Here is a 13,531-nt window from a genome sequence, read left to right on the forward strand (position 1 = left end):
AGAAGTAAGACTTCTTAGCGGCCTTCACTGCCATCTCATAGGTTTTCATAAAAACCCTATAAGATGTTCTTGAGGCTCCGTCACGGGCACCCCGCCATACTCGCTCTAGCCGTCTGAGGTCCCGCTTCATTTTCCGAAGCTCCTCGGTAAACCAGGGGGCCCGGTTTCTGCGGGGTCGCAGAGGGCGCTTAGGTGCGAACTCATTGATGGCTGCCAGGAGCTGGGTATTCCAGCCCTCAACAAGCTCAGTCAATGAGTCGCCAGGGGGAGCAAGGTCCCGCAAGGCCTGACGGAATCTATCAGGGTCCATCAGCCTCCGCGGGCGAGCCCAAATTGGCTCGCCACCTAAGCGGGGTGGGGGTGGAAAATCAATCCTGGCTTTCAGTGCGTAGTGATCAGACCATGGCACCTTCATCGAGGGAGACATGATCACATCTATACCGGCGCCAAAGATCAAATCCAGCGTGTGGCCTGCTTGATGTGTGGGGCCCGAAACAAACTGGGAGAGCCCTAGTGTCGCCATGGAAGACACCAGGTCCAGAGCCTGTGAGGAGGGAGTGGCATCAGCATGGATGTTGAAGTCCCCCAGTACCAATAGGTTGGGGAACTCCAAGGCCCAGCCGGCCACCGCCTCCAACAGGCCTGACAGGGTGGCTGCTGGTGCGCTAGGTGGCCGGTACACCAGCCAGACAGCCAAGCTCACCTCGGAGCCCCACACTAGGCCAACACATTCAATGCCGGGGATCGATGGCGATGGCAGAGCCCTGAATATGTTCTTGAACAGTCACCCCATCTGCACCATGCATTTAAAGCAGCATCATAGCACATTAAAAACTCATGGGAACTGTAGCTTGTTATGGCTGCTGTGGCCTCTTGGGCTCCACTCTTCCCCTCACAGAGCTACAGTTCCCAAAGTTCTCAAGGAAGAGTGATTGGTGTGTAACTCACTCTGAGAACTGTAGCTGTATGCACAGGGGTGTCCTAACAAAACTAGTTTCCAGTATTCTCTGGGGGGGCGGAGCAGAGCCATGCTTGTTTAAAGTGGCATGTTTCTTATTTAAAGGTATAGTGCAGATGGGACATGTGATAATGTCTCTTGGTTCCTAACAACCCACACGTCTCCTGCACCTCCCCGCACCCAGCCTATTGCAATTCCTGCTCCTGAATAATCCCGAACAAACTTCATAAATGTTAGAATGGCTAGCAATTTGATTTGGAACTGTGGGTGACTCCGAAAGCAAAAGAGAAGTCCCTCTGTGAACAGCGTGTCCCTAGTGGGGCTGTCATTTACTGAAACAGCCATGTCTGTAATGTTAGGCTGAATTAACCACACTTCATTTTATCCATGCAAAGAGAAATACGGGAACGGTTTTGGCATTGTGCACTTACACTGTCATTTGGCAGCCTTGCAAATGTAGCATTGATGATTCCTGGCTACTGCCAGTGGGAATGGATCTTGGCAACTTGGCATCTTGAATTGCATCTCTTTAATTGCCATGCATGACAGCCAGGGACTCTCGTACACAGCTTTCATGTTACCGTGAGGTACTAAGGGACTCTCCAAGGGGCTCAACCCCTTTGAAGCCTGTTCTTTCTTTCTTTCTTTCTTTCTTTCTTTCTTTCTTTCTTTCTTTCTTTCTTATTTATTTAGCTAGCAAGTGTATATACCACTTAACAATTTTTTTAAAAAAGTCGTGTAAAACAAAGTATACAGTATAAAATAACTATTTAAATAGTTCAGAATAAAGCAAATCACACATTCCAGCCATACAAAAGTCAGTGTGTGTATACATGAACACACAAATACCCCTCTCTGTCCTTCAAACAGTCAAGCAAGAGGCATTTGCATAGTTCAAGGGCACAGACCAGTCAGGCAAAGCACTGAGGAAGGGTGCAGAGCAGGCTGGTGAAGGATGCCTCCTAGCGTGAGGGAGTGTGGCTTCTGGTGTGTCCTGGGTGGCACATATATTAGCTCCCAGGCTAGGGGCTTCCCACCCCTGTTGTAAATTATGGTATTTTAATTGCTTTCTCCACTGCCCTGGACTTACTATGGAGTAAGTGTGGTATATATAAGCATAATAAAATATTTTTAAAACAGCTCCCCAAAACACCATTGCCACTTTGTCTCTTTGAAGCCACCGATTTGTTGAATTTTGAATCAGGGCCTTGCACTGATGTGCTCGTGGTCACTCCTGTTTAGTCCCACAATAAACCTGAGGTCAGCTAACCTTAAAAAAAAGATTGTAGCTACCCAAAGAATCAACTTGTCTGACCAGGGACTGGAATCTGGACCCATTTTGTCCCTAAACTCTAGCCATTATAACACAGTGGCTGTCAGAGGAGTCTAGGTGAGCAGTTGGTTTTACCAATATAAGCTTAACCCTGTGAATTATGCATGAAATGACATAAACCTATCGACAAGTCTTGGATTTTGCAGAGTGATTTTCAGTTGCCTATGTGTAAAAACTGGAGAAAAGTGCCTAGCTGTTGATCGCAAACCAATATTCTTTCTTAATAACACCACTGAACTACATATTTGATTGCTGCAACATGTCATTTGTGGGGCTGCATCTGAAGATGGTTTGGAAACTTCAGCTGGTGCAAAATTTGATGGCCAAGTTCCTCACTGGGGCAAGACAAGTTGAGCATAATACCCTGATGCTGGCCTGACTGCACAGGCTGCCAATTAGTTCCCAGGCCCAATTCAAAGTGCTGGTTTTGACCTATAAGCCTTAAATGGCTCAGGACCGCAATACGTCAAGGACCGCCTCTCCCCATATGAACCGACCCTAACCCTGTGATCATCATCTGAGGCCCTTTTTCATGTGCCATCATTACATATCTTTAAGCTGCAGGCGGAAACATTCCTCTTTGGCCATTAAACTATCCATGTTTCAATAAATAAATAAATAAATAAATAAATAAATAAATAAATAAATGTTGGGTGGGGGCGGAGACTGTTGTTATAACTATTTTTATGATTGGCTTTCATTATTATGCTATGTAAATTATCTTTTTAATGTTGTACACTGCCCGCAGATCTTTGGATAAGGGGCAGTATATAAATTGAATTAACAACAACAATTTGCACTTTCGCAATACCAGCTGCAAGCCTTGATGCAATCACTGTTTCCATTCTCAGGTGTGGGCAGGCAGGCTGTGCATTTGAATTGCTCCCCTCTGATGTGCCTAGACCTTCACTGAAGATCTCAAAAACTTACTCTGTACTTTCCATCTAGGATATTTTTATTGTTTTATTATTACATTTGTAATCCACCTTTCCTCCAAAGGAACTCAAAGCAGTATACATAGTACTCGCCTCCCTGTTCTTTCCTCACAACGACCCTGTGAGGTAGATCAGGCTAAGAGATGATGACTGACCCAAGTCACACAGATGGCTTCATTACCAAAGTGGGATTTGAAAGTTGGTCTCCAAGGTCCTTGTCTGACACTCTGACAACTTCACTGGTTCCCTGAAGATGGCGGAAGAAATTTCTGAGAAAGAAGAAAGGAGTGGCTGTTGATCATAACAGAGGCTTCTTGCAATGGTGGCATGAGAAGGCAGGTGATGACCGAGAGTACAACAAATGAATCAATTCACTTTTGCCTGTCTCAATTTCTCTTTGTAATTTGGGTCCCAGTTATCATCACACAAGTTTCTGCTTGGAATTGGATGCATTATAGTATCTTGTAGATAAGGTGGCTGAATCTCCTTCACTGGACGTTTTTAAACAGAGGTTGGGTAGCCACCTGTCATGGATTCTTTAGCTATGATTCCTGCATTGCAGGGGGTTGGGCTGGATGACCCTCGGGGTCTCTTCCAACTTCTTTGATTCTTTCTGTAAGCACTGTCCTGGTATGTGCATACTTTGTCCAGTGTTCACAGCATCACAGGATCAGTAGTCTTGAAGCCCTGCAACCAACCCTGCGTCTGTGTATTTGGCTTTGATGACATCTCAGGAGATGACTTGGCAAGAAGGGCTTAGCTGTTCGAGAGGACACAGATGTAGTGAGGAAGTCAAACACTCAATAATGTGCTTATGGCAAGAAAGACCATTTCCTCATTCTGGATGAACATGCGGCTGATTGGTCAAAAGCTCGACAGCCAGCTGTTTTTAGATCAGTGTTCTGATTTCTCAGAAGAACCACACACTTCAATCCAGATTCTGTTGTTTGAACGTTTTGATGGAATTTTTTGCCTGGCTTCTCTGCATTCAAGAAATCACTAAGGGTTTATTTTAAACTGCCCCTGTTTGCTACCCGGCTAATATTTGGAAATGGAAAGCAAGGCCACTTTTCACATGTTGGAATGGGGAAGCAAGTCAGCTCTGCAGGCGTACAGAGAAAACTCAAAAGCAAAATTGGAGAGGCAAATGGTCTCTGCTTACTAGGAGCTTATAATCACCCCCTCACCAAAATCATGCTGCAGGGAAAGCCTTCCCCAGTTTGGGGAAAGCCTTCCTGAGGAACTAGCTCCTCGCCCCTTCTTAAAACCCAGAAGGACCCTGATTGGTTTCCTTTCCTGGGGCACTGCAACCAGTTCTTTTATCACTGTGTTCTGAGGTGAGGGCATGTGGCTAAATTTGGGTGCATATTTTGTGGGGTTTGCCAACCCACCATCCTTCTCCTTCTTAATTCTTTTTTATTGTCTTCTGCTGGCTTCGGTGGGATGCCTTGACTCCTTAACGCCTTGCTGGTGTGAGCTTCCCCACAGGATGAGAACGAGAAAGATGCAAGTGCAAGATTCAAAGGTGGACCGTTTGCTCCGAGCCAACCGCTGAGTCCTCCTCCTGCTCCTTTTCCCTGGACACCCATCGCCTCCCAAGCGTGCCCGCCTGACGGGTTTCTCACGACGCGTGCCCCCGCCCCCACCTTTCCCCTGCCACTCGGCATCCTAGCTCTTCGAAGTTCTTTCTAACGCAAGTCACGTCTGTTTGGGTGTCTGCTGCCTCTTTCCCCACCGAGAGGCGCTTCTTGCTTAGAGGGGCCGTCCTCGCCCTCCCCCCCCCCGCCTCTCTACCTACCCAGGGAGACGGCCGCCTCCTCTAGCCACAGCTGCGTCTGCCTCCAAGCTGCTTCGCCCCCTCCCCTTCTTCTTCTTCTTGTGCTTCATCCTCCTCCCCGGCTCCCTTCGCTCTTAGTCCGATTTCTGCATTTGCTGAAAAGGAGGGGGTTGCTGAGCTGTGCCGCTGAGGGGCTTTGCTGCGTCGCCGTGCGGCTCCTGGCAAAGAGAGCGCAGCCTCCGTTAGTCCTGCTGCTGCCTTTTTTTTGCAGGTGCTGCTGTCGAAGGAAAACCCAGCTTCTCTCACCCGCACCCCCCTCCCAATCTTCCATCCGAAAACACGCCAAAGCCAGGAGGAGGATTTGGGAGATGCTGCGGCTACCGCTCCCGGTTTGAGGAGAGCCCGTGCCAATCCGCTGGCGCTCCCCGAGGGACCCGGACAGCCCCGCACGCAGCAGCAGCTTGGATAACTTACTGAAGAAGACGCCACAACTGGTGCCCACATTTCCAAGAAGGGAACGGACAGCAGCCCGGGCGCTCCCCGTGCCCCTCTCTTTCTCTCCACCTCCCTGTCTCCCTCCGAGTTCCTAAAGGGGTGACTGCCAGTGGTCGAAAGAAAGGGGAAAGGGGACGAAGCTTCGGCGCGAGGCGCCCTCAGGGCCCGACAGCGCCAATGCTGCGCCAAGGGAGCATTTGGAGACGTCGAGGGACCTGTTGGCTTCCTCTCTTCGCTGAGTGGGCAGGCAACTTTTCAGTCCGGGGCCAAGTTTGAGGAGGATTCTTTTCCACCCCTTTCCCTCTACTCTACCCACAGGAAGGGATCGGGGCTGGGCGGCATAGTCGGGGCAGCTCCCTAAACCGAAAGGCGCACGGACGCACCGCTCCCCGGGTGGCCCCCAACAGGCGGCTGCCCCACCTTTCTTGCGAGGCGGGAGGTGACCTGGCCTCCTGTCACGCCAGGCCTCGCGTCGTTTATTAATTTTTTTTCCGAGGGGAGGCGAGAGCAGCATGCTGGGGGCTCCCCCCGCAGGCAGCCCCCGCAGCCCCGACGTCTGACCCTCCAGGGTGGCGGCTATGGCAGCAGCCATCGCCAGCTCCCTGATCCGACAAAAGAGGCAAGCGAGGGAGCGGGAGAAGTCCAACGCCTGCAAATGTGTCAGCAGCCCCAGCAAGACCAAGACCAGCTGTGCCGACAAGAAGAAGCTCAGCGTCTTCTCCAGGGTCAAGCTATTCGGCTCCAAGAAAAGGCGGAGGAGGAAACCAGGTGGGCTGGTCGCTGGTGGGGGAGGCGAGGGGTGGCAGGCTTGCTCCGGGTTGGGGAGATATGGACCCCTGCGAAAACCGGGGTGGGTTCCCTGCCCGGCTGTAGGCTTCCTTGTAAGGCGTCTGATAGGCCACTGCGATTGGAGGGTTCTGGACTAGCTGGACCTCTGGTCTCCTGTTCTGATGCTCCTGTCACTGGGGAGAGGTGAGCTCTGTTAGTCTTGGTGGCTCTTTGGACTCTGGTGTCTAATGCCCCTTGTGGAAAGGCTCAGAGGTAGAGCATTTGCCTGGCGGGCAGAAGGTCCCAGGTACATTCCCTGGCATCTCCAGGTAGGGCTGGGAATGTCCCCTGCCTGAAACCCTAGAGAGCCACTGCCAGTCAGTGTGGACAATACTGAGCTAGATGGACCCAGTGGTCTGCCTTGGTATAAAGGCAGCTCCGTATGTCAGAATACTGTTGAATGTGCTAGAGAGGGCTATTGCTTGGAAGTCCCCCTGCTTCTGGGCCTTTTGGAGGCATCTGCCTAGCTTTTGTTAGGAGATTGAAGCTGGATCCTCAGTCTGCAACAAGAGGGCTTTTCTTCCGTTCTTCTTAAACACAAGAATTTGACCCTCCATGTACAAGAGCAGAATGCCTCTGAATATCAGGTGCTGAGGAGCAAGAGCAGGAGAGGGCTCTTGCCTTCACTCCCTTGCTTCACGGCTTTCCCATAAGTGTCTGACTGGCCACTGTGGGGAACGGGATGCTGAGTTAGATGGACCCTTTTGCTGTGGTCCTGCAGGGTTCTCTGTGGAGGACCAACACCAGGCATTCTGATTTTCCTACTGGGGGGGAGGGGAGGGGGAGATGTGAGCAAATACTGTAGGAGCCTGTGCAGCTGCCTTATATGAGAGGCAGACATTAGTTCATCCATTCCAGTCATTTCTGCTCTGATTCTGATTCTGCTCTGGGCTGAGAATGCCAAGGAGTGAGTTGGGGACCTTCAACCCAGGCTGCACTACTGATCTGCAACCCCACCCCAATGTGGATCGAAACCATCTTCTTATGTGGCCACTGGGGCTTGTGACCTGCATGCTCAGAAGGGAACAAAGGGTGTGTTTTTTTAAAAAAATGAAACAGTATATTTGCAACAGTTCCTGATTAGTTGCAGCCCTTTGTAGTGTGGGAAAGGACCATGGCTCAGTGGTGGAATCTCTGCTTTGCATGCAGAAGGTCCCAGGTTCAATTCCTGGCATCTCCAAATAGGTCTGGAGAGACTCCCTGTCTGAAACCCTGAAAAAATGCTGCCGGTCAGTGTAGACAGTACTAAGCTAGTTGGGCCAGTGTTCTGACTCAGTGTAAGCCAGTTTCTGATGCTCCTTTAATGGAGCAGGATGCAAGTGTTGGCTGGTTGCATGGGGCCTCTTGGCTCATTGTCTGGCCATTGTATGGTGGCAGCCAGGAGCTACCATGGCTCTTCTGTGGTTGGATGTGTGGAGTGTAACAGCGGGTGTTGACCACAATAGTGAAAACAAACCTCCATATTCAAAGGTGATATACCTCTGAGTATCAGACACCAGTGACAACTGCTGCTTGCAGTGTCTGTGAGTCATAGAAGTATCAGGTTGATTTTGCTTTTGGGTCAGGTACATCTCTGATACATCAGGGGGACTGGTATGTTCGGACATGTTTCGCAGATGGGTGGTGCTCCCCTCCACCCATGTTGCAGCAACAACACACAATCAAATTAAACAAATGAGTATCTATGCACAAGTTCCATGTGCTTTCTGACACAGATGAGCTTCCTGTAACATATGAAAGCAGTCCTAAGGGACTAGTTTTAACATCAAGAATGCAGGCTGAGATGTGAATGAAAGTTGATTGGCACATCTCTGCTTCCTGACCCATGTATTGGGAGAGAAACGTGGCAATTGACACATAACCAACTGATCATTATGCTCTTCCATACAGCAAAACATAATGGCTGATTGAGCCAATGGAAAGCCAAGCATTCAAATACCAATGGTAATAATTAGTTACCCAAATCCACCTTTTTTGTTGTGGTAACACCTTTAAAACACCTTCCGAAAGAATATTTGGAACTGTAGTTTAAGGGTGCTGGGAACTGTAGCTGCAGTTACCAGGATTCTTTGTTTTTTGTGGGCAGGAGGGGGGGGGACTTATTTTAAATATATGGTGTATACACAGCCTTGGTTGCAATTGCATTCTGCCCTTCCTCAGAGGAGCTCAGAGGTGGGCAATAGCCCAGCCTCATTATATCCTTACGACAGCCCTGTAAAGTACTCTGGGCTGAGGGGGGTGACTGGCTCAGATCACCCAGTAAGCTTCACAGATGACTGGGGATTTGAACCTGGATCTCATTGCTCTAAGTTCGGGACTCTGTTCATTCCACTGCTCTGACTTCTCTTTGATTTCCAGTGCTTTAAACGCCCCAGTCCCTGATCTCCCTCTTTTTCCTTTCACATTGCTCTGCCTCAGATCTTCAGCCCCTTTCTTTCTTTCTTTCCTCCTTTTCTTATGCTTACTAAAGGACTTCTTGTTATGCCTTCTGAGCATCTTGCACACTCACTAATATAGTCAGGCACCAGTTTCCTTTCCTTTCCCACACACTTGTAACTGTCCTTAGGATTACCTACGCTTGTTTCCATTCCTAAGTTCCTGTGCATTTTTGACAATGGCTGATTTCAGTTTCTTATGGAGGTTTTTTTTTTTTAATTTTCTACACACACAAAGGAATTGGCATGCCAAGAATGTGTCTCTCTTTGTGCACCCAGCACCATGGACACAATGGTGAATGACATCTTCTGTCTCTACCTTATTCATGTACCATCCTGGATTTCTCTGCTGTTCCAGATTTCTGCACTCACTTGAGATGTATGTTTGCGCATCAGCAACATAAGAAGCCACCTAGGTCTATGTAGCTCAGCATTGTCTACTCTGACTGGCAGTGGTTCTCCAGGTTTTCAGGCAGGGGTTATTCCATCTCAGCCCAACCTGAAGATGCTGGGGATTGAACCTGGGACTTTCTGAATGCAGATACATTTGTAACCTGAAGCGTTTGTAACTCGAGGTACCTCTGAGCTACCGCCTTTCCTCATTTGCCTAGATCAGGGGTAGTCAACCTTTTTATACCTACCGCCCACTAATTCATCTTTCTTGATGGTAAAATTTCCTTACTGCCCACCAGTGCTTGATGGAAGGAGGATTCAGCTTGTGCCGTAGAACCCCCTGCCGCCCACCTAGAATCCTGAAACGCCCACTAGTGGGCAGTAGGAACCAGGTTGACAACCCCTGGCTTAGATGGTAGATAGGAGAAAGTAAAACCATTAGCCCATCTAGCACAGTATTGTCTACACTGGCAGACAGTGGCTGTCCAGGGTTACAGGCAGGAATCCTATCTGGGGATTGAACCCAGGACCTTCTGCATGCAAAGCAGATGCTCTGCCACAGAGCTGTGGCCCTTCGCCACCCCCAACCTCAACCATCGGTGACTTACTCAGAGAATGCACACATGCAGTTTGGCTTATGGGCTCCATTTATTTCCACACACAACCGTGTCATCTGTATACATGAATCTTCCCATATTTCATACACCCCCTGCATACCCACTCAGGATATGTTACATGAGGATGTAGTTGCGAGGGATGGAGAGATAACCTTACCCAACTCCCGTTGTGTTTATGCATCATTGTCGCATCCCACATTTTCATGTGAATCTGTCTTATTCCTAGCCACCCACTAACTATGCCAAAGTAGTTCAGGGCCACACATATGCCCATTGCGGACTGACTGAGATGGCTCAGTTGGTAGAACATGGGACTCAGTCTCAGGGTTGTGGGTTCAAGCCCCATGTTGGGCAAAAGATTCTTGCATTGCAGGGGGTTGGACTAGATGACCCTCAAAGTCCTTTCCAACTCTGCAGTTCTATGATTCTGTGATCCTAGATGGTATTATCCCACTTTATCCTCTTAACAACCCTGTAATGTTGGTTTGGCTCAGAGAGTGCATTGGTGGAGCTCTGTCTTTTCCAAGGCTGCCCACTCTATCACTAGTATCCCTTTGCAAATCTGTGCATTTCCTCCAGGCTGCTGTTGCCACCAGTACTTTCCTATCACTCTTTTTTAAGGCTGGTCTTCTGTATAAAATGTGTGAGACGAAGGATGCACCTGGGTGGGTGGGGAGGAACGAGCAAGCATCTAAATGCAGAAAGGGGAACAAGCCAATTCCCTCTCTTCTGGTTTTACTTTTCTAAAAAATAAATAAATCACCAAACTCACAACCATTAAGTATTCCAGTTGTTCTTAACCAGCTGAAGAACTAAGAGTTGTTTCATGCACTGCCTAGCTATTATCCCTGGGTTAACTGTGCTCACTTGACCAGGAGCTATGACACTCTCTGGTGCAAGGAACTTGTACAAGACATGTATTTGCAAACACACGTCTCAGCTTCATATGCTGCATTTCTTGTGTATGTGCGTGTACAGACACATCTTCTGTGTACACATATGCTTTTTAAAAAAACAAGTGAAGGGACCTGAAATGACAGGCTGTAAAAGGAAGTAGAGGGTCGTTCTTGTTAACAGCATTTTGGGCCAACAATCAGCAATCCAGTTTGTGGTGAGTCTGATAACTATGGGCCATTTCAAATGTTACACAGCAACAAGGGATGAGCAAGCATGTAAATGCTCTAGTGTACTTTGGAAAACGGAATTAGCAAATCCCCGTTCCTTGGTTTCGCTTCGCTAAATCTTCCAAACCTGTAAAATCTTCCATTAAGTATGTGGCTGATGATAAGTGGTAGCAAAACCTGGTGGGTGCCTGTACGATGTGTGTGTTTTCAACCCCATTTGTCATCGCAGTATATCACATTTCTAGAGGTATGCTTCCAAAAAACAAAAAAATCCAAAGGTAATTTAAAGGTAAAGGTAAAGGGACCCCTGACGGTTAGGTCCAGTTGTGGCCGACTCTGGTGTTGTGGCGCTTATCTCGCTTTACTGGACGAAAGAGCTGATGTACAGCTTCCGGGTCATGTAGCCAGCATGACTAAGCAGCTTCTGGCAAACCAGAGCGGCGCACGGAAACGCCGTTTACCTTCCCGCCGGAGCGGTACCTATTTATCTACTTGGACTTTGATGTGCTTTTGAACTGCTAGATTGGCAGGAGCAGGGACCAAGCAACAGGAGCTCACCCTGTTTTGGAGATTCGAACCACTGACATTCTAATCAGCAAGCCCCAAAGGCCCAGGGGTTTAGACCACAGCGCCACCTGCATCCTAAAGGCCACTTAAATGCAACCTAAAAGAGGGACATGATGGATGGTGAGGCCCTAAATAAGCTTGACAGCATCACCAGTTTGGTCTGCTTTGCTAATGTTGTGAGGTTGCTTTTGGGAAGCAGTATGCATCACTGCCAGATTCCACTTGAACGAGATGGGAACAGCTTCTTTGCTGTGGCTGGAGGTGGACAACAGTTGCTTCTGCACCTCTCACTGTTTCACTGCAGAGGTCCCAAACTAACTAAAATTGATGAAGCCAGACAAATCCCCAGGCACAGATCCCCATATCTATGGCGCAGTGTTTGTTGACCCTTTCTGGAAAGAAACGTGCCATTCATGAGGCTACATTTCATTGTGTCACAAGTCATTCTTCAGTCAAGTCTTCACATTCCTCTGAGGCTCTGACTGAGCCTTACAGTCTCATTTACTAACCATCAAGATGGCAAGGATGTTGTTGTACCCATGAGTTTTGGAAATGTTCATATGTCTGTTTAGCTGCATAGCAGGCTCCAGATGGAGGCATGGGTGTGCATTTGCTGGGCTCCCTAATCCCAGTCAAGGGGCACTCTGCTCTAGCCAGGGGCACCTGAGGGGGTGGGGGACAGGAGTCAGCGGGTTCTTGATGCCGAAATCCTGGAGGACTGCATAGACTTTCCAGTGAATCACCCGACTGTGGCACATGCTGACATTTGCACATGGATGTTGACAATGCCAGATGAATGTCTGGGGGAAATTCAAAGACAAATGACAGATTTCCCTACTTTTTGGATACAGACAGATCCTCTTTCTTTCTTTCTTTCTTTCTTTCTTTCTTTCTTCTTTCCTTCTCTCTTTCTTTCTTCTTTCACTATAAGATTCCAGGGTAGATTACAGGAATGTAAAAATACAACATTCAACCCAGTTTAAACATTTTAAAGAAATTATATTTTAAGAATGTAAAACTTTGGATAGTGTATCCTTGGTGTTTTTGGACATTCTCAACATTTGTCTGGAATCGCAATACTTGCCAAATTCCATATATTCACTGTAGAGTATCTGTCTTTCTCTTTCTCTCGCTGTCACACACACACACACACACACACACACACACACACACACACACACACACCATTTGAAACCAAGTAAAAACATAATTTGGGTTCAATTCTTCAATTCTGCTGTATTGTTGCTTACACTTACCCTCTTTCCTATTACCTTCCTATAGCATATATTTTAGTACTTCTGTCTCTTGATGCTCAATGGTTAATTGGAACTGCAGTGGTACTAACTATACCTTTCAGCTTGGTTCTTGGTTAGCACACGTCCTCTCATTTTAAGAAGTGTTTTTCCTTCCTCCCTTCTCTTTTTATTCTACTGCTGATGAACTCAAGCTCATTAAAAAGCAGAATCTTTTCCTTGCCAACACATTTCTAATCTTAATAGCAATCAGATCTAGCTCCTTCAGCCATGTAACATACTGCTGGCATTTTGATCCACTGGCACAAGATTTGTGTTTTAAAACCACCTGCATTTCTTACCCCAAGTCAGTGGTGACCACCAATCCTCCATTTGCTGATTTGTTTCTGCAATCTCACAAATAGCTGTGAAACTTCTAGCTTGGGAGTTTTATCTCTGGAAAAATGAGGCATGTCTTTTTTGTTCACCGAATGCATATGCAATGTCAGTTTCAGAACTGAACTGTTAATCTTTTCCACTTGTTTGTTTTCTTACAGAACCACAGCTTAAAGGCATTGTAACAAAACTGTACAGCCGGCAAGGGTATCACTTGCAGCTACAAGCAGATGGAACTATCGATGGCACTAAAGAGGAAGAGAGTACCTACAGTGAGTATTCACCTTGGAAATGGTTTGTTTGTGCAGTCTACAAGTCCATATGAATGGCTTAAAAAAACAACAACACCAAATCCAATGGCTGTTTTGGAGATAGCATGTGGCAGATGGAATCAAGGCAACATCATTATTGTCTGTGTGTTTGCTGTTCAACCTTCTGTAC

General features: G+C 47.7%; 1 protein-coding gene across 7 annotated transcripts in view; it reads left to right on the top strand.

Moving 5' to 3' along the window:
- Window positions 1-13,531, top strand: part of FGF13 (fibroblast growth factor 13) — a 256,086-nt gene that overhangs the window by 207,437 nt on the left and 35,118 nt on the right. For 6 of the 7 annotated variants that reach the window (XM_081179064.1, XM_081179067.1, XM_081179070.1 and 3 more), the window contains one exon: window positions 13,252-13,362. In XM_081179064.1, coding sequence (XP_081035190.1) covers window positions 13,252-13,362 — 111 coding nt within the window. Of the gene's footprint in view, window positions 1-4,927; window positions 6,267-13,251; window positions 13,363-13,531 lie in introns of those variants that run through there. The other variant, XM_081179068.1, reaches the window with a different exon arrangement.

Source organism: Podarcis bocagei (genome assembly GCF_964188305.1).
Source record: "Podarcis bocagei genome assembly, chromosome: Z".
NCBI classification, from domain to species: domain Eukaryota; kingdom Metazoa; phylum Chordata; class Lepidosauria; order Squamata; family Lacertidae; genus Podarcis; species Podarcis bocagei.